This window comes from Symphalangus syndactylus, chromosome 22 (assembly GCF_028878055.3).
Source record: "Symphalangus syndactylus isolate Jambi chromosome 22, NHGRI_mSymSyn1-v2.1_pri, whole genome shotgun sequence".
In the NCBI taxonomy this organism is placed as follows: Eukaryota; Metazoa; Chordata; class Mammalia; order Primates; family Hylobatidae; genus Symphalangus; species Symphalangus syndactylus.
Window position 1 is genome coordinate 76,117,948 of NC_072444.2, and position 25,316 is coordinate 76,143,263.

General features: G+C 50.9%; 2 protein-coding genes across 7 annotated transcripts in view; one reads left to right on the forward strand and one right to left on the reverse strand.

The window, feature by feature from the left end:
- The window catches only part of PRKAR1B (protein kinase cAMP-dependent type I regulatory subunit beta), a 178,391-nt gene that overhangs the window by 37,112 nt on the left and 115,963 nt on the right, over nucleotides 1–25,316 (forward strand). For all 6 annotated transcript variants that reach the window (XM_055260864.2, XM_055260866.2, XM_063631101.1 and 3 more), the window contains 2 exons: nucleotides 8,777–8,947; nucleotides 12,163–12,254. In XM_055260864.2, coding sequence (XP_055116839.1) covers nucleotides 8,777–8,947; nucleotides 12,163–12,254 — 263 coding nt within the window. The remainder of the gene's footprint in view (nucleotides 1–8,776; nucleotides 8,948–12,162; nucleotides 12,255–25,316) is intronic.
- LOC134735545 (uncharacterized) lies at nucleotides 19,609–22,140 on the reverse strand. The gene is made up of 2 exons (XM_063631106.1): nucleotides 21,570–22,140; nucleotides 19,609–21,499 (listed from the first exon to the last, which is right to left on the reverse strand). Exons 1-2 carry the CDS (start codon nucleotides 21,615–21,617, stop codon nucleotides 20,777–20,779), a joined length of 771 nt encoding a protein of 256 aa, XP_063487176.1. The 5' UTR covers nucleotides 21,618–22,140; the 3' UTR covers nucleotides 19,609–20,776.

Consider the following 25,316-nt stretch of genomic DNA (forward strand, 5'->3'; position numbering starts at 1 on the left):
TCTCTTTGTATTGTCTGTTGCCTCTCTTGATTTTTGATCACATGATCTTGTCTCTTTTATATTTATTTAACAAATATATATTAAGCATTTACTGTATGCAGGTGCTGTTTTAAGCAAGAGATTTAGCATTGAATCAAGCCCAGGCAGTATTCTAGTGAGGGACACAGACAGTAACCATGGTTAAGACGCAAAATGCGTCAGATACGTAACTGTGAGATTGCAGCACCTGCTGAGAGGACCGCAGAGCCCTGGAGGGGGAGGAGAGGCGTATTGAGAGGGTTTTCCTGCACCAAGAAGGTCACATTTCAGTGGAGACTTGGGGAGGAAAGGGAGGGAGCCCTGAGACATTGAGGAAGGCTGTCCTTGGCAGATAATTGCAAGTGAAAGGCGGAAGTGTGTTTGGTGTGGGAGGACAGCAGAGAGCCCTGGGGCAGGCAAGGAGTATGGGGCTGAGGGCAGATCACGCAGGGCCTTGCTGGCTGACATAAACAATTCTGTTTCAACTCAGACCGGAGGCTACTGGAGGGTTCCAGTGGGCAGGGGAGTGTGCAATCTGTCTTGTATTTTTTTTTTTTTTTTTTTGAGATGGAGTCTTACTCTGTCACCCAGGCTGGAGTGCAGTGGCACAGTCTTGGCTCACTGCAACCTCCACCTCCCGGATCAAGCGATTCTCCTGTCTTAGCCCCCTGGGTAACTGGGATTACAGGCACACGCCACCACGTCCAGCTACTTTTTTTGTATTTTTCTAGTAGAGGTGGGGTTCCACCATGTTAACCAGGATGGTCTTGAACTCCTGACCTCAGGTGATCCGCCCGCCTTGGCCTCCAAAAGTGCTGGGGTTACAGGTGTGAGCCACCGTGCTCAGCCTTTTTTTTTTTTTTTTTTTTTTTTGATTTGAAGTGTTGCTTTGCCACCCAGGCTGGAGTGCAGTGGCGTGATCTCGGCTCATTGCAACCTCTGCCTCCTGGGTTCAAGTGATTCTCCTACCTCAGCCTCCCGAGTAGCTAGGATTACAGGTTCCCGCCACCAAGCCCGGCTAATTTTTGTATTTTTGGTAGAGATGGGGTTTCATCATATTGGCCAGGCTGGTCTTGAACTCCTGACCTCATGTGATCTGCCTGCCTCCGCCTCCCAAAGTGCTGGGATTACAGGCACGAGCCACCATGCCCGGCCGGTAATGCCTTTTTTTTCTGGCTGCATTTTAGGTTTTTCTCTGTCTTTGGTCCTGCGGTTTACCACGCTATGCTGGTTTATCCTGTGTGGGAGTTTGTGTGCTTGTTGAATCTGTGGCCTGATGTCTTTTATTAGTTTGGGAAAATTATTCATCATGATCTCTTCAAACATTGCTTCTGCCATATTCTCTCCCCTCCATCTGGAGCTCAAATTCATAGAAACTGGAGCTTTTTGCCATAGTCCACGTGCTCTTCAGCACTTTTCTGTAGTTACTTTCCTTTCCTGTCTTTGTACTTCAGTCTGGATATTTTCATCTATTTTCCAGGTTATTAATTTCTTCCCTTGTGTTTCTCATCTGCCTAGCATTTCCATGTGCCTTACAATTTTTTTCTTAGTTTCGTGCCAGTGTTCTCAATTTCATCTTTTATTTCCTTGAACATACTGAGCATAATTATTTTAAAGTCTATGTCCGTTAACTCCATGATCTGCATCCCCTGAGGGGATCTTTATGTATTGTCTATTGCTTCTCTTGGGTTTTGATTACATGATCTTGTCTCTTTGTATCCGAGTTATTTTTGATTGAGTTTCCAACACTACGTATGAAAAATTAAAGAGAAAATTTGAGGCTGATGTATTCCTTTTGAGAGAATGTATAATTGCTTTGGAAAAATGGCTAGCCTAGGGGTGCTAGCAATCCTGGATCACCCTGATCCAATTAGGGACTGAGATGACTTGAGCTGAGATTCAGTCCCAGGGAGGCTGGCTTAATCCCAGCTCATCTTTCTTTCTAGTGTCCACACAAAATCTTCTGGGCCAACGCACAAAATCTGGAGGATTTACTAGGATTTCTTTTCCTAGGCAGGCCCTAAGTTACAGTTTTGATCTTTCCTACCTCTACAAATCTGTTGAAACCTCAGCCTGTCAGCTTCTCGGCTGCTTGTCGTAGACACTTCTTGTGGTTCCAACTGCTGTGTTCATCTCTCTGGGTTTCTGTCTTCTCCTTGAAATTGGCCTTGTAATTAATTCTTCTCTGCTGTGGTAGCTCTCTGATGCTTTCAAAAACATATTTTTAACTTTTCATCAAGGTTTTCTAGTCGATCTCTCCAGAAACCTCAATCTAAACAACTTAGTTTGTCATTAACAGGAGTAAAAACCTGATTTATGCTTTAATAAAATCCCTAACTGCAAGAACAGCCATTTCAATATTCTAGATGACAGATGAATGCTGGCTTGGGTCAGAGTGGTAGTAAATAATAACTAAAATTTTCAACACCCTCTGTTGACTTTGGGCAATGCCAGATGACCCCACCTTCTCTCTCCATCTTCCCAGTATAGTTGTATCACCGTTTTAAAATCTTTTACTATTTCCTTTCTAAAATCCTAAATTTTAGATAATACACTAACCCCTTTACAATTTCATTGTGAACTGTATTCTTTGATTCTCCATTTTTTTTTTTTTTTTTGAGATGCTCGCTCTGTCGCCCAGGCTGGAGTGCAATGGTGCGATTTCGGCTCACTGCAGGCTCCGCCTCCTGTGTTCACGCCATTCTCCTGCCTCAGCCTCCAGAGTAGCTGGAACCACAGGCTCCCGCCACCATGCCCGGCTAATTTTTTGTATTTTTAGTAGAGACGGGGTTTCACTGTGTTAGCCAGGATGGTCTCGATCTCCTGACCTCGTGATCTGCCCACCTCGGTCTCCCAAAGTGCTGGGATTACAGGCGTGAGCCACCGCGCCCGGCCGATTCTCCATTTTAAAAGACAAAGGTCTTCACATATCCACCCTGCTTAGCTTTCCTTTTCAAAATTTTATTACCTTTTTGTTATCTGAACTTTTCATTTTGCATTGTCCATATTGATAATATTTATATATTTTTTAAAAAACTAGAATTATGCCTTTTATGCTTTGTAAGTAAATTCTGAAAGTTAAAAATTATCAATCAAGTATACTGGGGAAATGCCTTTATTATAACTACAAACATGAATGCTAGTTTAGCTGGGTATAAAGGTCTAGGTTGAAAGGAAGTTTCCTTCAGAATGTTGGAGGCTTCGTTTCATTGTCCTCTAGTATCTAGTGTTTCTTTTGAGAAGTTTGAGCCATCCTTATTGTCAGTCCTTTGTAGGTGACCTGACTTTTCTCTGTGGGAGCTTTTGGAAAATTCTCATCCCTGGAAGTACAGTATAAGAGATCCTTTTACTAGGACTGAAAATCTTGAGGGCTCTGTCAACCAAGACACTCATGTTCTTCGGTTTAGGGAAATTTTTCTTTTATTTCTGTCAAGTTTCTATTTTATTTTATCTTCTGGAACTGCTGTTAATCAGATATTGAGCCTCCTGGAATGTTTTTGGTATATATATATATATATATATATATATATATATATATATATATCATGTTATATGTGTGTGTGTATATATATAACATGTTATAGGTGTATATATATATAAAACATGTTATAGGTGTATATATATATAAAACATGTTATATATAACGTGTATATATATAACATGTTATGTGTGTATCTATATAAGACGTGTTATATATATGTATATACAAACACATGTTTTTTCTCTGTCTTTTTGTCTCTTTTTAAGATATTTTCATGGTGTATCTTCCTACTGTTATGTGTATGTTATATATGTAACATGAATTATATTAATTAATATAAAAAGTTACATTCATGGACCTCCCAACACCACCACATTGAGGATCAAATTTCAGGAGGGACAAACCACATCCAACTCATGGCAGATGATAATGGGGATTGTGGTTATGTTTTAACAAGTGTATTTTAGAGATAGATATTGAAGTATTTAGAATGAAATGCTGTATCTGAGATTTGCTTCCATCCTGTGTGTGTGTGTGTGTGTGTGTGTGTGTGTGTGTGTGTCTGTGTCTGTGTGAAGTGGGTGGAGGTGAAATGAAATAGGACCGGCTCCGTTTTGATAATGGTTGAGGGTGGGTGATGGGCGTTTGGTGATTCATTGTATTACTCTGTCTACTCTTGTGTAGTTTGGGAATTTCCATTGTAAAAGGGAAGAGAAGGAGCAGCCACAGGACACCTGGGCTCCTGGCCTTGGGGGGCTGCTCAGCTCCCAGGCTCCTGAGCTCCTATGGTCCTGGGTCTGGATCTTGATGACTTTCACCACCTCTGTCCTCTGCCCTGTGGGGCTCTGCAGCAGAACCTGCTTCACGTATCCTGGGCTGCTACGTACTTCGTCCGAATGTCAAATTCCGTGCTTCGGGTCATTGTCTGTTTTCCAGAAATCTCAGATAGTGTTCCTGCCATTCTGGTCATTGTGGTAGATGTATATATGCATATATTTTAATTTTGCTGTCGTTCAAGAGGTCGCTAGAGGGAAAAGAGGAAACGTGCACCTTTCATCTGCCATCTTTTTTGGGGAAGCTCCATCAAGATATATTTAAACGATCGATAAAGCTGCACCCGGCAATCCCATGTACTCAGCGTCTTCCTGGCTGGGCATTTAGCATCTGATAGGTGTGTGAGGAGACAGGGAGAACTGGCCGGCGCAGGCGGAGGTGGGCATTGGTGCACGTGGAGGTGGGCATTGGAGCACATGGAGGTGGGCATCGGTGTACACAGAGGTGGGCATCAGCACACACGTGGAGGTGGGCATTGGTGCACGTGGAGGTGGGCATTGGTGCACGTGGAGGTGGGCATTGGAGCACACGGAGGTGGGCATCGGCTTATGCAGAGGTGGGCATCAGCACACACATGGAGGTGGGCATTGGCGCATGTGGAGGTGGGCATTGGCGCATGTGGAGGTGGGCACTGGTGCACACGGAGGTGGGCATCGGCGTATGCAGAGGTGGGCATCAGCACATGTGGAGATGGGCATTGGTGCACATGGAGGTGGGCATTGGAGCATGCGGAGGTGGGCATCGGTGTGTGCAGAGGTGGGCATCAGCATACACGTGGAGTGGGCATTGGTGCACGTTGAGGTGGGCATTGGCATATGCAGAGGTGGGCATTGGTGCACGTGGAGGTGGGCATTGGTGCACATGGAGGTGGGCATTGGAGCATGCAGAGGTGGGCATTGGTGTATGCAGAGGTGGGCATCAGCACAGGTGGAGGTGGGCATCGGCACACGTGGAGGTGGACATTGGTGCACACGGAGGTGGGCATTGGTGTATGCAGAGGTGGGCATCAGCACACACAGAGGTGGGCATTGGCGCACATGGAGGTGGGCATTGGTGCACGTGGAGGTGGGCATTGGAGCATGCGGAGGTGGGCATCGGCGTATGCAGAGGTGGGCATTGGCGCACATGGAGGTGGGCGTCGGTGTATGCAGAGGTGGGCATTGGTGCACGTGGAGGTGGGCATCGGCATATGCAGAAGTGGGCATTGGCACACACGGAGGTGGGCGTCAGTGCACGTGGAGGTGGGCATCAGCTGCGGAACAAGCAGGGGCTCCCCGGGGAAACTGCCCTTGGCTGTGATTGACAGATGGCCACATTGGGCTGGTTAAGGAGTGGGTAGGATTGTTTCTGAGGGAGCAACAAGCAGCTCTCCAGGCCGCCCTTCCATGGGGAGTGGGTGCCGTGCCTGGCACGTGGCAGGTGGGCGAGGAGTGGGGCTTGAGGCCGGTGTTGTTCAGGGTGTCTCTGTGACTGCATCCTGCCGCTTCAGGTTGGTGCCAGCCAGGCCCACTCTGGTCTGTGGGGACCCTTCACTCATGTCCGTCACCCATGGGATGGATGGTGGCTGGCATTCGGCAGGAGCTCCCACCCATGTCCCAGTTTTAACAGGCTGGGGAGACAGCCATTTGTTTGCCGGAGGTTCCTGGAGCAGGAGGAATGGCTACAGAGTCCGCAGGAAGCCAGGGCGGACTGGGGTCTCAGACCCGTCTCCTGCATCCTCTACCTTGGTGTGACCTGGTGGTCACCTCACCCACTTGGACTGGTGCACCTGGCTGACTTTAAATGGCCAATTCTCAGAAATCCTTGGGTTCAATATTTGGAACCAATAAGCAAACCATTTGCTTAAAGGGATGGTTTTTGAAAGTCAAGGAAGGGGATACCCAGACATAGGGCTGGTGGCACCCTGGCCTTGGCATTCATGCGGTGTCTGCATCTGTCAGACCTCAGCACCCCAGAGCTCCTGTGCCCCTGGAGGGTGGGCACCTCAGAGCCGTGGTTTCAGCCTTGTCACAGGTGGGCATGTCTGGGTCTTGGGGTGTCAGGAGGCATTGGTAGGGAACTTGGCCTGTTTGCCCTTGAATTCCTCCTCCACCTCCTTGTCCATGAAGCAAGGCCCTGCCTGATGGGGCCGCCATCTTTTTTTGGGAAGCTCCCAAGCTGCGGGGGACCAAAGCCCTCAGAGGACCGGTAGGAAGTCCGGGGGCTGGATCAGGGTGAGGCCGGGAGGGAGAGTGAGGGCCTTGTGTGCCTGATCTGTGTGAGGGGTTGGGGGCTGCACCCACCTCGAGGCTGAGTAGGGCATGAGTGACCAAGGTGAACACTCAGGACATGTGAGCTGGCATTGCCTCTGCACACAGAGCCGTTCGTATCTGTTAGGACAGGTTGAAATCTCTTTTCCTTAAAACAATTTTTTTTTTTTTTTTTTTTGAGATGGTGTCACGCTCTGTGGCCCAGGCTGGACTGCAGTGGCGTGGTCTCGGCTCACTGCAAGCTCCGCCTCCCGGGTTCACGCCATTCTCCTGCCTCAGCCTCCCGAGTAGCTAGGACTACAGGCGCCCACCACCACGCCCGGCTAATCTTTTGTATTTTTAGTAGAGACAGGGTTTCACCATGTTAGCCAGGATGGTCTCGATCTCCTGACCTCGTAATCCACCCCCCTCGGCCTCCCAAAGTGCTGGGGTTACAGGTGTGAGCCACCATGCCCGGCCAACAAATTTTTTTTGAGATATGATCTCACTATGTTGCCCAGGCTGGTCTTGAACACCTGGGGCCAAACCATCCTCCCTAAGTGCTGGGATTATAGGCGTGAGCCACCACACCCGGCCGGAAGCCACCGCACTTGGCCGGAAGTCTCTTCTTACTACGATGCCAGGGACATATGTCTTCATTTGCCCTCACAGATGAGTCCTGGTGAGGTCAAGTAACTTACTCAGGGTCACACAGCGCTCTAGGAAAGGAGTGTGCTCATCTGTGGTCCCCGTAAGCTGGGCTACCTGATGTGACCTTAAGACGAGGACTGAGCTCCTGGGCTCTCCAGGCTGCCTGGCCCTGCTGATTCCTGACTTCTCCTCTCCCTCCTCCCTGCTCCCTCCTTCCTTCCTCTTTCCTCCCTCCCTCCCCTTCACCCTTTTCCCAAAGAGGCAGAATTGCAGTGAGAAAGGGGCTCAGCTCAGGGCCCAGTGTGTCCTCAGACCACAGAGCCCCCTGTCCCTGGTCCTAAGCCCACCTTTGAGGGTGGTGGAGGTCAGTGTTTAGGCTGCAGGTTATGCAAACACAGGTCCTCCAGGTGCAGGAGGAAAGGCACATGGGCCCTGGTGGGATTGAAATGCACACGCTGGCTAAGGCCATACCAGATGCATGAGGTTTAGAGTGGCTGAAGAGCTGGGGACAGTGGTCGAAGCACTTGTCTGTGGGCAGGAGCAAGGTCTGCAGTGGTGGTGCGTCCTGCCATCCACAGCTCAAGGCATGGTGGGCTTCGGAGCAACCCCAACCCACGTGGAGGACACAACCATGGTCATTGTACAGTGACTCGGGGCTCAACTTCCAGTCCCCTCCTCCCAGCAGACCTCCAGATGCTTGTCACCTCAGCCTCCATAAACCCCATGCCAGTTCAGCTTCTCACTCACTTTAAAAAGCAAATTAAAGTTTTAATTTTGAGATAATTGTGGTTGTACAGGCAGTTATAAAATTTACCTGGAGAGCCTCACCCACTTTATTTTTTAATGTCTCACAAAATTGGTACATACACAGAAATGTTGACAGGTTCTTAGGAACTGCAACTTTAGGTGAAACCACTTACAGCTAATTCTTTTTTTTTTTTTTTTTTTTTTGTAGAGGCAGGGTGTATTAGTCCATTTTCATACCGCTCTAAAGAACCACCCAAGACTGGGTGTTTATAGAGAGGTTGAATTGACTCACAGTTCCGCATGGCTGGGGGGGCCTCAGGAAACTTATGATCATGGCAGAAGGCAGCAGCGGGGAAGCAGAGCCCCTTCTTCACAAGGCAGCAGGAAGGAGAAGTGCTGAGTGAAGGGGGAGGAGTCCCTTGGAAACCCATCAGATCTTGTGAAAACTCCCTCACTATCATGAGAACAGCAAGGGGGAAACAGCCCCCATGATTCAGTCACCTCCACCTGGGCTCTCCCTGGACAAGTGGGGATGATGGGGATGATGGGGATTACAATTCAAGATGAGATTTGGCGGGTGGGGGGGACACAAAATGAGATTTGGGTGGGGACACAGTGAGAGTTGGGTGGGGACACAAAATGAGATTTGGGTGGGGACATAAAATGAGATTTGGCTGGGGACACAAAGCCTAACCGTATGTCCAACTCCTGAGTTCAAGCGATCCTCCCACAGTGCTGGGATCACAGGCATGAGCCCTGTGCCTGGCCGCGACAGCCAGGTTCTTACTTCCTTTCTGTGTTTTCCTCTCCCACACAGGAAGAAAACAGGCAGATTTTGGCGCGGCAGAAGTCGAACTCACAGTCGGACTCTCATGATGAGGAGGTGTCGCCCACCCCCCCAAACCCCGTGGTGAAGGCCCGCCGCCGGCGAGGAGGCGTGAGCGCCGAGGTGTACACCGAGGAGGACGCCGTGTCCTACGTCAGGAAGGTGAGGCTCACGGGGTTCCTGTCCCCAGGCCTCGGCACATAGCTGTCACTTGTGAGCTCCCTGGAACCCCACGGGGCACCCTCATCCTCCAGGGGTCTCAGTGTCGTCCTGGTCGGAGGGAGGACTACATGTGTGATGGCAGAGGCAGTTCTGGGCGGGATGGTTTGTTACTGTCTTTGCCAGATGAGCTGAGCTCAAATTTATGAAAACAGCTCTGTGTGGGGTCTCTGCAGCCCCATGGCAGCTTTAGGATCCTCGCAGGCTCAGGGAAGGGAAGGGATTCGCCGGCATCCAGGTCCTTGGAGTCAGCAGAGGCGCTGTCCTGGGCTGTGTGCCCCCCATGCTCCTGCAGCCTCTCTGGTCTCTTCTTTTTTTTTTTGAGAGGGAGTCTTGCTCTGTCCCCCAGGCTGGAATGCAGTGGTGCAATCTCGGCTCACTGCAAGCTCCGCCTCCCAGGTTCACGCCATTCTCCTGCCTCAGCCTCCCGAGTAGCTGGGATTGCAGGCGCCCACCACCACGCCCGGCTAATTTTTTGTATTTTTAGTAGAGATGGGGTTTCACCCTGTTAGCCAGGATGGTCTCGATCTCCTGACCTTGTGATCTGCCCATCTTGGCCTCCCAAAGTGTTGGGGTTACAGGCGTGAGCCACTGCGCGCAGCGTCTCTGGTCTCTTCTTATACAGGCACGAATCCCATTATTCAGGGCCCTCCTCTCATGACCCCATCCAACCCCAGCCACCTCCCAAAGGCCTCTCTCCAAATACCATTGCATGGCTGGTTAGGGCTTCCACATGTGAATTTCTGGGGAGACACAAGTGAGTGCCCAGTACCCTCTTAGCCATTTCTGAGTGGCGTTAAGCACATTCTCATTGTTGTGGAATCGTCACCACCACCATCTCCAGAACCTTCTTACCTTGCAGAACTGAAAGTCTGTTCTCTAAACACGCACACCCCATTCCTTTCTCCGGTACTTAATACTTTTATAATCAGCTAATTAAAGCTAGCACAAACGTCGTTAAAAATTTATTAGGACACTCCACCTCTGGGGTCTTCCTTCCCAAGACCCAGAACCTCAGTCTAACCACGAGAAGAGCCTCAAATAAACCCAAATTGTGGGACGCTCCGCAGAATGCCTGACCAGCCCTGCTCACGGCACATGAGCAGAGTGTGAAGAACTGTCGCAGACCGGAGGCCACGGGGGAGACAGGACGGGGTCCTGGGACAGAAAAAGGCCATTCAGGCAAAACAAAGGAAGAACAGATTCAGTGTGGGGCTCAGTGACTGTCATGTATCGACATGGCCTCCCCAGTTGTGATAAATGCCTCATAGGATGTGAGGTGGTAACATCAGGGAACCTGCAAGGTGCACGAGAATGATCTTTGCAACTTCTCTGTAAATAGAAAGTATTTGAAAACAAAACATTTATATATATTTTTTTGAGACAGAGTTTCACTCTTATTGTCCAGGCTGGAGTGCAATGGCATGATCTCAGCTCACCACAACCTCTGCCTCCCAGGTTCATGTGATTCTCCTGTCTCAGCCTCCTGACTGGCTGGGATTACAGGTGTCTGTCATCATGCCCGGCTAATTTTTTGTATTTTTAGTAGAGATGGGGTTTCACCATGTTGGCCAGGCAGGTCTTGAACTTCTGACCTCAGGTGATCCACCCACCTCAGCCTCCCAAAGTGCTGGGATTACAGGTATGAGCCACCACGCTCAGGCCCAGCCAACACTTACATTTTTAAAAGTCTGTTAGAACTAGAGTGGCTTTTTAGGAGATTTCATTGCTGTCTCTCAAAGACGTCTACACAGGGGCTCTCTGCGTTAAACACAGCACGCCTAAGCCTGTGTGGTCCGCAGTTGCACCTGGACAGACAGGGACTTCCCAGGTAGCCCAAGCACCACAGCAGCTCTCATTGTGGCCTAAATGACCTTCCTGCACGGTTTTATTTTAAGGGGGGATATCCTGGTATCTGAGATGTTCATAGTGCTTCTCATTCATCCAGAGAGGGAGTGGGGAATTATTGATCAAAGGGTGCAGAGTTTCAGACAGACAGACAGACAGACAGGAGGAATGGGTTTTGAGATCTTTGCATGGTGGGGTGACTGCAGCCAGTAACAGCATACTGCATACAGGCATGCACTACATGACCGTGTTTTGGTTGTTGACAGATTGCATATACATGGTCCCGTAAGATTATGATACCATATTTTTTACTGTACCTTTTCTCTGTGTAGATACGTTTATTTGTTTATTTATTTTTTTGAGACGAATTCTCGCTCTGTCAGTCAGGCTGAAGTGCAGTGGCACAATCTTGCCTCATGGCAACCTCTACCTCCTGGGTTCAGGTGATTCTCCTGCCTCAGCCTCCTGAGTGGCTGAGATTACAGGTGCCCACCACCATGCCCAGCGAATTTTTGTATTTTTAGTAGAGACAGGGTTTCACCATATTGGGCAGGCTGGTCTCGAACTCTTGACCTCAGGTGATCCACCTGCCTCGGCCTCCCAAAGTGCTGGGATTACAGGCATGAGCCACTGTGCCCGGCCTGTGTAGATATGTTTAGATACGCCTAGCATTGTGTTACAGCTGCCTGCAGTGTTGAGGATGGCCACATGCTGTACGGATTTGTAGCCTAGAGCGATAGGCTCTATCATGTTATAACCTCAGTGCATAGTTAGGCTGTACCAGCTAGGCTTGTGTCTGTTGCTCTGTGATGTTTGCATGATGATGAAATTGCCTCATGATGAATTTCTCAGAACGCTTCCCCATCATTATGTGACACGTGACTGCATTTCAAAGGTAATAAGAGGCTGGGTGTGGTGGCTCACACCTGTAATCCCAACACTTTGGGAGGCTGAGGTGGGAGGATTGCTTGAGCTCAGATGTTTGAGACCAGCCTGGGCAACATAGTGAGACCTCATCTCCACTAAAAATAAAAATGTAGCCAAGTGTGGTGGTGCGTACCTGTGGTCCCAGCTACTTGGGAGGCTGAAGCAGGAGGAGCACCTGAGCCCAGGAGGTTGAGGCTGCAGTGAGCTGTGATCAAGACTGTTAAAAAAAAAAAAAAAGTGGTGAAATACACATTAAACTTCAAATTGCATATTTGTACCATTGCCTGATAACAGCAAGCTGAGGGTGCAATAGGGAGATTTCAGGCCGCGTCACAGCATCAGGCCAGGGTGGCTCACGCGGTGATGTTTTGGTTCCGCTTCAGGTGATTCCCAAGGACTACAAGACCATGACTGCGCTGGCCAAGGCCATCTCCAAGAATGTGCTCTTCGCTCATCTGGATGACAACGAGAGGAGGTAGGCAGACTCGTCCCCCGCCCCGGCATCACCGCCGCCCTCCCCGGCCTCAAGAGGTGGGCAGGCCCCGTTGCTCACCCAGGAATCACCACCGCCCTCCTCGGCCTCCAGGAGGTGGGCAGGCCCCGTTGCTTGCCCAGGAATCGCCACCGCCCTCTGCAGCATCCAGGGAGGCTTTGCCATTTCTCTGACTCACGGGCTGTGGAACACGGAACTCTCGGCGCCAGGGGAAGCGTGTCACAGCTCTCTGGAAACGTGGGCTCGCCAGGCAGGGGTGGCTTCCTGAAATACTATGCCGCGTGCACCTGCCCTGCTGCCGAGCTGAGTCCCTGCTCTGGGAAGGCCGAGCTGCCTTCCTCAAATACCGGGTCTGGATCCGCGGTCCCCCCACGCGCTATACCTAGGAAGGCACAGGTGGTATGATTACCGTGGGCTTCGTGTTCCGGCCTCTTCCCCATGCATGGACGTGCCTTGCTGTTGCTAGGCTCACCGCCTCGTCGGGGAGATGGGGCCGGGATGTACCTTTCCCGCGGCTCCTGCCCATGCTGGGAGCTCGGAGGCCGGAGGCAGGAGGTGACAGCAGATGAGGTCTGCAGGGTCTCAGTGAGGGGATAGAGGAGGTCAGGGTTATTCAGAGAGAGGGCCGAGTGTGAAGGGGCTTGGACGCCATGTGTGGGGATGTTGATCATAGACATAATTGGAAAAATCGGAAAATTTTGAAAAGATTGAAAGCAAAAATGTCTCCATCTGATTCCTAGAGATAATCCTTGGGGATATTTGGGGGGCAGGCGTTAAGGATTGACCTTGTGCACAGATCCCGTCTGTAACAGCGTCTCATTTTACACTGTTTTCTCACACTCAGGGCGTCCTCAACACCTTTCCGTGCCAGTAAGCGCGCTGCAGTGGTCTGTGCTGTCAATTCTATGTGAATTAGCTGTTTTCCTACTGCGGCTGTTTGCGTTTTTGAAATCTCTATTATTATTATTATTTTAGACAGAGTCTTGCTCTGTTGCCCAGGCTGGACTGCAGTGGTAATGATCTTGGCTCACTTCAACTTCTGCCTCCCGGGTTCAAGCAATTCTCCTGCCTCAGCCTCCTGAGTATCTGGGACAACAGGTGCCCGCCACCACGCCCAGCTAATTTTTGCGTTTTTAGTAGAGATGGGGTTTCGCCATGTTGGCCAGGCTGGTCTCAAACTCCTGACCTCGTGATCCACCTGCCTCAGCCTCCCAAAGTGCTGGGATTACAGGCGTGAGCCACTGTGCCCGGCCTGCATTTTTAATTTTATGAACATTTGGTGGTCATCCTTGTGTTTTCATCTTGGAGTACTTGTTCGTTTCTTTCTTTGAGATAAATTCCTTGATGTGATCAAAGGATATGTAACATATTGAAAATTCTCTCTTTTAAAACAATTTTTTGACAAATTATAATTCTTTATTAGATTAACTGAGCACATTTTGATACCAGTCCTATATAAAATCTAAATGACCTCCATATGTATAAAATACAAAGAGAAAGTGTCTTTTTGTCCCCCTCCCGGAGGGCGACCATGTGGTGGTCTGGTGGGGGCTCCAGCCACTCTGTGTGTTTGCAGGTGTGTGCCTGTGAGCGCAGGTGGGGACCCTGGGAACACACTAGACGTGTTGTTCTCTGCTCTGCTCCTTGCTGGCGATGGGGTGATGGGTCTAAGAAGTCCTTCCATATAAGTACAAATCTAATTGTTGTGCGTATCTGCACAGTGTTCCATTGTAAGAATGAATCAGAGTTTATTAACTGCTGCCTTTGCCAAGGTCACGTGGGAGGCTTCTAATTTCTCCGCGCTACGATGTTTCTGTGAGTAGTAACGCTGTGGTTAGGCAGGAGACTCCTGGTGTTCGGGTTGCTGGGTCAGAGATTGGCCTGTTAAGATCCTGATGGGTGTTGGTATGCGTGTTTTTAACAGGCTTTTGATACATTTTGCTGGAATCTCACTCAGAAAGGGTGGCAGGGGCTATGCAGAGGAGTGGCCTTCAAGGGCCTTGGCTCCCAGCCACTCACATCATGCTGAAATACCCTATCTTGTCCAGAGCATGTGGCTGGTTCAGGCTGGATACTTTGGGTCCAGGGTGCCCAGTTACCTCAAGCAGGAACACCTGTTGCTTCTGTGGTTGAGTAGTGGTTGCAGTAGCTGAGCATGGCTGGGATAGCTGTGTGTGGCTGGAGTATCTGGGTGTGGCTGGAGTAGGTAGGCATGGATAGAGTTAGCTGGGCATGACGAATGGCTAGATGTGGCTAGAGTAGCTGGGTGTGGCTGGAATAGCTGGGTGTTGCTGGAGTAGCTGGGTGTGGCTAGAGTAGCTAGGCATGGATGGAGTAGCTAGATGTGGCCAGAGTAGCTGGGTGTGGCTGGAATAGCTGGGTTTGGCTGCAGTAGCTGGGCATGGCTCGAATAGCTGAGTGTGGCTAGAATAGCTGGGTTTGGTTGGAGTAGCTGGACATGGCTGAAATATCTGGGTGTGGCTAGAGTAGCTAGGTATACATGGAGTAGCTGGGCATGACTGGAGTAATTAGATGTGTCTAGAGTAGCTGGGTGTGGCTGGAATAGCTGGGCATGGCTGGAGTATCTAAGCATGGATGGAGTAGCTGGGCATGAGTAGAGTAGCTAGATGTGATTAGAGTAGCTGGGTGTGGCTGGAATTCAGGATTAGCCTGGACATGGTTGGAGTAGCTGGGTGTGGCTGGAGTAGCTGGGCATGGCTACTCCATCCTGGGAGGTGTCCAGGCCCCCCAGGATACCCACAACCTAGTCTCTGGGACCTGGATGTGTCATCTTGAGTGGCAGAGAGGGACTTTGCAGATGTGATGAAGTGATACTCGAGGTGGGCGGGTGGCCCTGGGTTTCCCAGGAGGGCCATGATGCCATCACATGTGCCTTCTAAGGGGAGGCAGGAGGAGATTCCACACACACAAGGGGAAGAGGCCATGTGACCACAAGGCAGGAGTTGGTGAGATGTGGCACAGACCGAGGAGGGCCGCAGCCACCTGAAGAGGCAAGGAGGGTGAGAGAGTAAGGCCTGCCTGGGGCTTCTGGAGGGCGTGGCCCTGTAGCACCTTGATTTCCACCTGCTGATCCTGGATCTGGACTTCTGGCCCCAGAACTGCAGAGACGATACATTTCTGTTGTTTCAGGACCTGCTGTACTTGCTCACAGCGGCCCTGGGATACATGCACAGAGGTGTCTGCCTGGCAGTGGTGAACCTGGTCACCAGGAGGAGCCAGATACTGAAGAGCTGAAGACTATTTTTTTTTTTTTTTTTGAGATGGAGTCTCGCTCTGTCACTCAGGCTGGAGTGCAGTGGCGCGATCTTGGCTCACTGCAAGCTCTGCTTCCTGGGTTCACGCCATTCTCCTGCCTCAGCCTCCCGAGTAGCTGGGACTACAGGTGCCCACCACCACACCCAGCTAATTTTTTGTATTTTTAGTAGAGATGGGGTTTCACGGTGTTAGCCAGGATGGTCTCGATCTCCTGACCTTGTGATCCACCCTCCTTGGCCTCCCAAAGTGCTGGGATTACAGGCGTGAGCCACCGCGCCCGGCCGAGCTGAAGACTATTTTAACTTGAGTTTATTTTAACTTAAATTTAAACATCAATTTACAATGCAATTGAAATGTCGTTTTTGAATGGATATTACGTTCACCCAGTTAAAAATTCAGTTTGGAAGATCAGGAAGGAACCCTGAGGAAGAGACAGCCCTTTCTGGTCCCAGCCGCACCTTGCTGGAGCCTCTGCAGCTCCCTCTTTGCAGACAGACTCAGCCCTGAGGCAGGAGGTCCCTGGTCCACAGCTGCTGGCCACACAGACCAGCTGTCCATTCTGTGTGTGTTTTTTTTTTTTTTTTTTTTTTTTTAAGACAAGGCCGTACTCTCTCACCCAGGCTGGAGTGCAGTGGCACCATCATAGCTCACTGCAGCCTCAACCTGTGCTCAAGTGATTCTCCTACCTCGACTTCCTGAATAGCTGGGACTGCAGGTGTGCACCACTATGCCTGGGTAATTAAAAAAAAATTATTTTTTCTTTTTTTTAGATGGGGTTTCACTCTTGTTGCCCAGGCTGGAGTGCAATGGTGCAATCTTGGCTCACTGCAACGTCCACCTCCTGGGTTCAAGCGATTCCCCTGCCTCAGCCTTCCAAGTAGCTGGGATTACAGGCGTGTGCCAACATGCCCAGCTAATTTTTGTATATTTAGGAGAGATGGGGTTTCACCATGTTGGCCAGGCTGGTCTCCAACTCCTGACCTCAAGTGATCCGCCTGCCTTGGCCTCCCAAAGTGCTGGGATTACAGGTATGAGCCACCGCGCCCAGCCTTAAAATGTTTTGTAGAGACAAGGTTTTGCCATGTTGCTCAGGCTGGTCTCGAACTCCTGTCCTCAAGCGATCCTCCTCCCTTAGCCTCTCAAAGTGTCGAGGTTACAGGTGTAAGCTACTGTGCCCGGCCAAGCTCTTCATTCCTAATGCAGCTTCAAGTCCTCAGGAAAGGACGGTGACTGATGAGGCCGGGGTCCCATGTGGCCCTGCAAACCGCTCTTTTGTACTGACTGGAAGGGGGTGCTCTGGGTAGACAAAGCACTGTGGACACACAGCTGGGCTTCAGCCATGCTTGCCTCGCATAACTATGGGTAGCAAGTCCTGGTCCCATCATCTGTAGGCAGGAAACAGGAGACAGATCACAGACCCATGACACCCTTGAATGGTGGGGAGGGAGTTCCAAGGCAGGGTGGTCGTGATTTGGGCAGCCACCCTAAACGTCGGTTGCTGTGCTTACAAGATTTATGTCTGCGTTCTGGGCCTCAGTTTCCAGATTGGGCCCGGCAGGCGGCTGGTCTGCATTCAGCTCTTCCAGGAATGGGCTGCAGGACCAGGACTCTGGTCTGGGTGGGCACATTATTACTATTATTATTATTATTATTATTATTAGTAGTAGTAGTAGTAGTAGTAGTAGTATTTTGAGACGGAGTCTCACTCTGTCACCCTCGCTGGAGTGCAGTGGTGCGATCTCAGCTCACTGCAACCTCCACTTCCCGAGTTCAAGCGATTCTCCTGCCTCAGCCTCCCCAGTAGCTGGGATTACAGGAACTCACCACCATATCCGGCTAATTTTTGTATTTTTAGTAGAGATGGGGTTTCCCCATGTTGGCCAGGCTGGTCTCGAACTCCCGACCTCAAGTGATCCTCCTGCCTCGGCCTCCCAAAGTGCTGGGATTATAGGCATGAGCCATCACACCCGGCTATTATTTTTATTTATAGCAACGGTAATGATGGCCGTCCAGCATTTTCTTTTTCTGGCTCAAATATTCCCACATGTGGGAACAGTGTGGTGGGTGGCGCACAGCTTTGCACCTGAATTCAAAATTGGTTCAACAAGGCCGGGTGTGGTGGCTCACGCCTGTAATCCCAACACTTTGGGAGGCTGAGGTTGGCAGATCACTTGAGGCCAGGAGTTCAAGACCAGCCTGGCCAACATGGTGAATCCCCATCTCTACTAAAAATACAAAAATTAGGCCGAGCACAGTAGCACATGCCTGTAATCCCAGCTACTCAGGAGACAGGCAGGAGAATTGCTTGAACTCGGGTGGTGGAGATTGCAGTGAGCCGAGATCGTGCCACTGCATTCCAGCCTGGGCGACAGAGCAAGACTCTGTCTCAAAAAAAAAAAAAAAAAAAAAAAAAAAATGGCACGTAGACCTGCCCACCAGCCGTCTCTCCTGCTCTTGTTTTCATTGTGGCAAATATATATCACATAAAGTTTGCCATTTTAACTTTTTCTTTTTTTTTGAGATGGAGTCTCACTCTGTCACCCAGGCTGGAGTGCAGTGGTGCTATCTGGGCTCACTGCAACCTCCATCTCCTGGGTTCAAGCCATTCTCCTGCCTCAGCCTCCCGAGTAGCTGAGATTACAGGCATGCGCCACCACACCTGGCTAATTTTTGTATTTTTAGTAGAGATGGGGTTTCACCGTGTTGGCCAGGCTGGTCTTGAACTGACCTCAGGTGATCCGCCCACCTCAGCCTCCCAAAGTGCTGGGATTACAGGCGTGAGCCGCTGCACCCAGCCCATTTTAGCCATTTTTAAGTGTTTAATTCAGTGGCATTAGTTACATTCACAATGGTGTGCTGCCATCACCACTCTTTGGTGATGAAAATTTTACCAAAATTTTCATTGTTCCAAATAGAAGCCCCACACTTATTCAGCAGTCAGTCCTGTCACCCCCTACTGGGCCCCTGATAACCCCAATCTGCTTTCTCTTTCTATGAGCTTGCCTATTCTAAATATTTCATATAAGTCATTATAGGACTTAAATGAACCATGATGTATGACCTTTTGTGATGGGCTCTTTCACTGAGCACAGTGTTTTCAAGGCGCATCCACAGCATAGCATATGTCAATGCTTTCTTCCTTTTTCGGGGCCAAGTAATATTCCTCTCCACGGCCACACCCCATTTGTGTATCCATTTGTCTGCTGATAGACACTTGGGTTGTTTCCACCTTTTGGTTATTGTGATTAGTGCTGCTGTGAACATGGGTGTGCAGGTGTCTGTTTGAGTCTCCTGGGCAGATGCTGATGGATGGAATTGCCGGGTCGTGTGGTAGTTCCATGTTTAGCTTTTTGAGGAACCACAGATTCTGCTTCCCTTCCAGCCTGACTGAACTCAGAGCCTCCCATTCCTTTCCATCCCCCTTGGTGGCAACTGTGTTTCAGCTAAACTCCCCAGATCCTTTCTGGGCTCCTCCCCAGCTCCCAGGCTTTAGGTAGGTTCAGTAAAGCTCTTATTTTAGGGCCAGCCTGGACCCTGAGTGTGAGCTGAGTCAAATGATATCTCTGGGCCATCTCAGCTGTTTGTGTCCAGTGCTGGGTCCTGTGCCCTTGGCCCTGAGAATCAGAACCACATGCGCCCTCCATCTCTGACCCCTCTGGATCCGAGAGCTAGGCGGACAAGAAACAGAGGAAGCAGCTGGTTGGCTTAAAAACTCCTCTTTGTAAGGCTGGCTTGAAAAGGAAGCTTTTGCACAGGGCGTGTGTGTCGGTTTCAGCTCTTTTGTTTTGCACATAGGAAAACTCACTTTCCATATCGAAGCCCCAGTGGGCTCTTTTTTCTGGCCACGGTCTCTAAAGAAACAGGCTGATGGCTCAGGAAACCGGTTCCAGAGGGAGTGGGCAGGGGAGGGATTGTCTCTGGACCTTTCACGTGATGTCTCCCCTGTGCAGCATCCAGATACTTTGCTTTTTCCAGTTTACTAGAAGCTGAGCTTCATAGCTTTGCCTCTGCTCAGTTGTGGTTTGCTGAGGAAAGCAAAATTCCTTCCAAGTTCACAGGGCGTCTGGCACACCCCTGACGTTGAGGCTGCTTGCTGCTCTTCTTCTCTCTGCTTCCCCGCTTAGGAAGAGTGTGGCAGAGAATCCTTTGCAGATAAATCCACCTGCAGGGTGTGCACACCTGCTGGCCTAATGACCCCTCTATCCAAGTTCAGGTTCAAGACAGATATCCCCATCGTCACAGGCTGTGTGACTTTGCTCTTGTCAATCGGCAACAGTGCAGGAGATCCGTAAGGTGCAAGAGATACGTAAGCTTGGAGAAGGGTAGAAATTATGTTTAAGACCTTTGATTTAAAGGAAGATAGTGCAACATGGTTGTGAGGGAGGCTGAAACTCCCCCAGACCGCCTGCTTCTCCTTCTAGGATGGTGGTATTGCTAGTTGGCCTTGATCGAAGGGTTTCCCTGGGCCTTTGCACAGGATCCTGTGAGAGGCATAGTGTCAACCTCACAGCCTCAATTTCCTTCCCTGTCCTTGTCCAAGGCCCCACAGCTCCTCAGGAGCAGAGCTAGGGTTCGAGCTCGAGTTCTTGGGCACCTAAGCCTGTGCTCCCTCCCCTGTGAGGACACATCACCTGCATCTGCCCCTACCCTGCCTGTGTGGGGAAGGAAGATTGAGAATGGGTGATTTAGGCATTGTCAGTGTGCGGGGTCCATAGTGTCCTGTGGTGAACTGCAGCTGCAGGGAGATGGCTCAGGGGTGAGACAGGACCAGGAGTTCCCATCACACAGGTGTTGGGCTGGAGTGGTCTTATTCCCAGGCATGCCTATGCACACAGTCATGCACACACAATCTCACTCAGATACCACAGAATTTAAGGTGTGTTTAAAACATCTTTTGGAAGGAGTGAGTTGTGGATGTCATTTATAAGTAATAACATTCTCGGAGCCTCAGTTTCCTCAGGTGTCAAATGAGGATAATAAAACCTACTTTGAGGTTGTTGTGAGAATATAAAGCAGGAATATCTATGTGGGTACTGTTATCACCACCATCATTATCATCACCATCGTAGTCATCACCATTACTATCATCACCATCCCCACCATCACCATCATCACTGTCATCATCACCATCATCACCATCGCCACCACCATCCCCATCACCACCATCGCCATCATCATCATAACCACCATCACCATTCTAATCGGCATCCCCTTCACCATCCCCATAATCATATCACCACCACCACCATCATCGTCATCACCATCACCATCATCACCATCATCATCACCATCACCACCACCATCATCGTCATCACCATCACCATCACCATCATCACCATCACCACCACCATCATCGTCATCACCATCACCATCATCATCACCACCACCATCATCGTCATCACCATCACCATCATCACCATCACCATCACCATCATCATCACCATCACCACCACAATCATCGTCATCACCATCACCATCATCACCATCACCACCACCATCATCGTCATCACCATCACCATCATCACCATCATCATCACCATCACCACCACCATCATCGTCATCACCATCACCATCATCATCATCACCATCACCACCACAATCATCACCATCATAGTCATCACCATCATCACCATCACCACCACCATCTGCATCACTATCATCACCATCACCATCACCATCCCCATCACCCCACCCTCATCATCATCATCACCACCGTCATCATCACCCTCCTCACCATACTCACCACCATCCCCATTACCATCCCCATCACTGTCATTACCACCACCACCACCATCACTATCATCACCTTCATAATCACCTTCATTACCATCACTACCACCTCCATCATCACAATAACCATCATCACCATTCTCTTCACCATCCCCACCACCATCCATCATCACCATCATAGTCATCATCACCATAATCACCATCCCCATCACCATCATCACCTTCATCACCACCACCGTCATAATCAGCATTCCCATCATTAACTACCATCATCATCATCACCATCTTCACCATCATCACCATCACCATCATCTTCATCACCATTATCTTCATCACCATATCTTCATCTTCATCTTCACCCTCACCATCATCTTCACCTTCATCATCATCATCACCACCATCATTATCACTGTTGTGGTCATTGTCATCACCATCTTTCTGTGGCCCTTTGGCTGTGTGGCAGTGGAGTCCATTAAGGTACTTCTTCTGGATGGTGCCTTGCCTCTTGGAGGCTGGCCCGGCTATCCAGACAGACCCACAGTCAGGCCCCACTCAGTACTTGGTCTGAGAAAGAGGCTGGTGTAGCCTTGAGTCATTCTCTGCTCCACCCTGGGCCTGAGTTGGTGAATAGGCTGCTCTGGGCCTCCCAGCACCCACAGTCAGCAGGAAGATCCCTAGGAGGCCAGCTTGTCCCCATCTCACTGTACTGAACAGAGCTCTGAGACCCAGTGAGAGGGGGGCCTTGGCCTGTTGCACTGACCCACACAGCAGTTGTCCAGCTGGGGCTGGAGTGGGGTGTCCTTATCCCCTGGGATGGTACCTGCATCAACTGGGGCTGGAGTGGGGTGTCCTTATCCCCTGGGACGGCACCTGCATCAACTGGGGCTGGAGTGGAGTGTCCTTATCCCCTGGGACGGCACCTGCATCAACTGGGGCTGGAGTGGGGTGTCCTTATCCCCTGGGATGGTACCTGCATCAACTGGGGCTGGAGTGGGGTGTCCTTATCCTCTGGGATGGCACCTGCACAGCCCCTCTGCAGAACTGAGTAGCTCCTAGGGCAGGCCCCAGGGTGGTGGTAGGTGCAGCCTCCTCACCTGGTGTCAGCTATTGGAGCGGAGCAGACTCTACATCCTACCTGGGGTGCCCGGGCAGTTATGCCTCGGCCAGGGACCTCAGCAGTCTCAGGAAGCAGCCCCGCGTGCGCCAGAGCCCTCTGATGTGCCAGGACCATCAAGGCTGTCCCTGGAGGGTGTGTCCCGGGCCTTGGGGAGCGAGGTGGAGCCCCTTGGGTTCTATCCTGGTCCCTTCCCGGCTTTCCCTGATTAGGGCACCTGTCGGGGGAGCATCGCTGAGCTCCTGGGAGCCAAGAAACCTGATAATTGGGCGGCACCGTGTGTGTTTGTGTTGTGCGTTGAGCCTCTGGCGGGGACCTCATTACTGGAGCTGCCAGACGGGCACGGGCGAGGGCACCTCACCCTTGAGGCGGCCTTCTTGGCAGCAGCTCTCTGCTGCTTTAATTAAAACAGGCCTCTGGCTTGAGTAGCACCGCTGGCCTGCGCAGCTGTCTCTGTTATCTGTCGCTGTTTCTCTTCCTCCCACCCGCGTATCTCTGCAGTCTGTTTTTCCACAAATTGGCTCGGATCCTCAGGTGATGGGAAAAACAAGCCCTTCTGCCAAATTCACGGACAGCTGAAGGGAGCTGTCTCCTGGCTTCTCTGAGCCCTCGCGGCCCCCTCTCCCCATTCTGGCCTGGGCTTCGGGACTTTCTGCTTCCCTTTCGGGCAACATTAAAAAAACAAAATTAGCATTTTGAAAAATGCAGGGCCTCATCCGAGGAGATGCTTAATGGCTTGAACATGCAAAGAATTTGATTTCCATTTGCAGAAAGCCCGGCTGGATCTAGGCAGAGGAGACCTTGAGGTTAGCAAATCAGGGGCCACGTGAGCCCAGGAGGCTTTAGAAGCTGAATTCAACAGAGGCTGAAGCCTGGGATTTGAAGCTTGCATCAGATGATGCGTGCAATGGCCAGTCTCTGGGCCATGGGCCTCAGGCATGTCGTCTTTCTAGAGCTCCCCGTGGACCCTGAGGCTGCCGTTTGGCAGGGGAGGCAGAGAGAGGTTAAGCAGGCTGCCTCAGGCCACCCAGCTCGGAGTAGAAGCTGGGACTTTGACCTGGCTGGGATGTGGTTGCTTGGGGCCGACTTGCCCACTGTGAATGCACACACAGCTCATTAACCTGCCAGGAAAAGGCAACAACCTTTTTTTTTTTTTTTTTCTTGAGACGGAGTCTCGCTCTGTCGCCCAGGCTGGAGTGCAGTGGCGCGATCTCGGCTCACTGCAAGCTCCTCCTCCCAGGTTCACGCCATTCTCTGGCCTCAGCCTCCCCAGTAGCAGGGACTACAGGCGCCCGCCACCACGCCCGGCTAATTTTTTGTATTTTAAGTAGAGACGGGGTTTCACCGTGGTCTCGATCTCCTGACCTCATGATCCGCCCGCCTTGGCCTCCCAAAGTGCTGGGATTACAAGCGTGAGCCACCGCGCCCGGCTGCAACAACCTTTTTAAGAGAATAGTCATTTTCCACATTCCTGGTATTTTCCAGCTAATCACAAGTCTTGTGGCCTGGGCCTGGAGCTGCAGGGCAATTGCAGCTCTCCGTGGAGCCTGTTTCAAAGGGTCTCCAGGGCTGGTGCTATCTAATACCACAGTGACAACAAACCCTCTTGCTTTGTCTGATTTGTGAGTGGAGAGATGGACCTCAGGTCTTTCTTACCACTTCCCCCAGGTGATCGTGGCCTGCGTGGATCTTGCCTGTGGTCCTGGCTGTTTGGTGCCCTAAGATTTTTGTTTTTGTTTTTTTGAGACAGAGTCTTGCTCTGTTGCTCAGGCTGGAGTGTAGTGGCACGATCTTGGCTCACTGCAGCCTTGACTTTCTGGACTCAAGTGATCCTCCTGCCTCAGCCTCCCGAGTAGCTGGGGCCACAGGTGTGCACCACCACACCCAGCTATTTTTTTTTTTTAGTTTTTGTAGAGACAGAGTCTCGCTATGTTGCCCAGGCTGGACTTGAGCCTCCTGGGCTCAAGTCATCCTCCGGCCTCAGCCTCCCAAAGTGTTGGGATTGCAGGCATGAACCACCACACCCCGCAGCTGCTGTAACATTTTGAAACTTGTGGAATTTGGTGGTGTGTGGTCTCTGGTACCACAGCTCCTGACCCCTAGCCAGTTCATGTTTTGTTGTCACTGACAAGGCCCTGCAGACCTGGGGGCTGAGATGCTGCCTCTGCCTCCAGCACCCAGTATGTGGATGGGGACCCGAGGCCCAGAGAAGGTGTAGGAAGGCCCACTCCCCCGGGCAGGGAGTGGGGCTGTCCTTCAGATGGAGGGTGCCAGGGCAGAGGCTGTGTTCATGCAGGCCTGAGGCTGAGCCCTGGAGCAGCACTGGCCACTGTGCTGTGTCGGGGACCACATAGTAACCAGAAGGAGGGATGCATCAGCTTCACACTCTGACGGATGCCGTGGGTCCTGGCACGGCTCCATTCTTGAGCCCTGGTCACTAAAAATAGCCCCGTTGCCTGCCAGCGGGTGTGAGGAATTCACCAGCTGGCTGGGGATGGGGGTCCGTGGAGAGAAGGTCGCGTGGGGAGGGACCTCCCTGGAGGGGAATGTAACCGTCGAGCTGGTCCTGGCCCTGTGGGGCTCCTTGTAATACGAAGCAATTTGGTGACCCTGTTCCCACTTGTCAGGGGGGGGACCCTGAGGCTCAGAGACAGCGGGGGGCTTGCCCAGGTCACACGGTTTCCTTGAGAAAGATCCGCCCTCCTGAGACGAGGCCCTGTACACCTACCTGTCTGCTCCCTGCAGAATGAGGAAGCCACTCCGGTTCAGGATGCAGTTGTAACTCATGCTCCCTGATTTCTGCTTGGGGTCAGGTGTGTGGCTGAGAGCTGTGAGTGCACTGTCTCGCTGTCCTGATGGCAGCCCTGAGGGCACGTGGTAACATTGTCCCCAAGTTCCAGGTGACATTGTCCCCAAGTTCCACA

What these genes read in the sequence shown, in the direction of transcription:
- LOC134735545 (XM_063631106.1), bottom strand. Translation starts at nt 21,617, where the DNA reads ATGGTGATGAAGATAATGGTGATGAAGATGATGGTGATGGTGATGATG. An exon ending in TGATGGTGATGGTGATGATG is followed by an intron (nt 21,500 to 21,569) that starts GTGAAGATGGTG and finishes GTGGTGATGAAG; the next exon opens with GTGATGATGGTGATGGGGAT.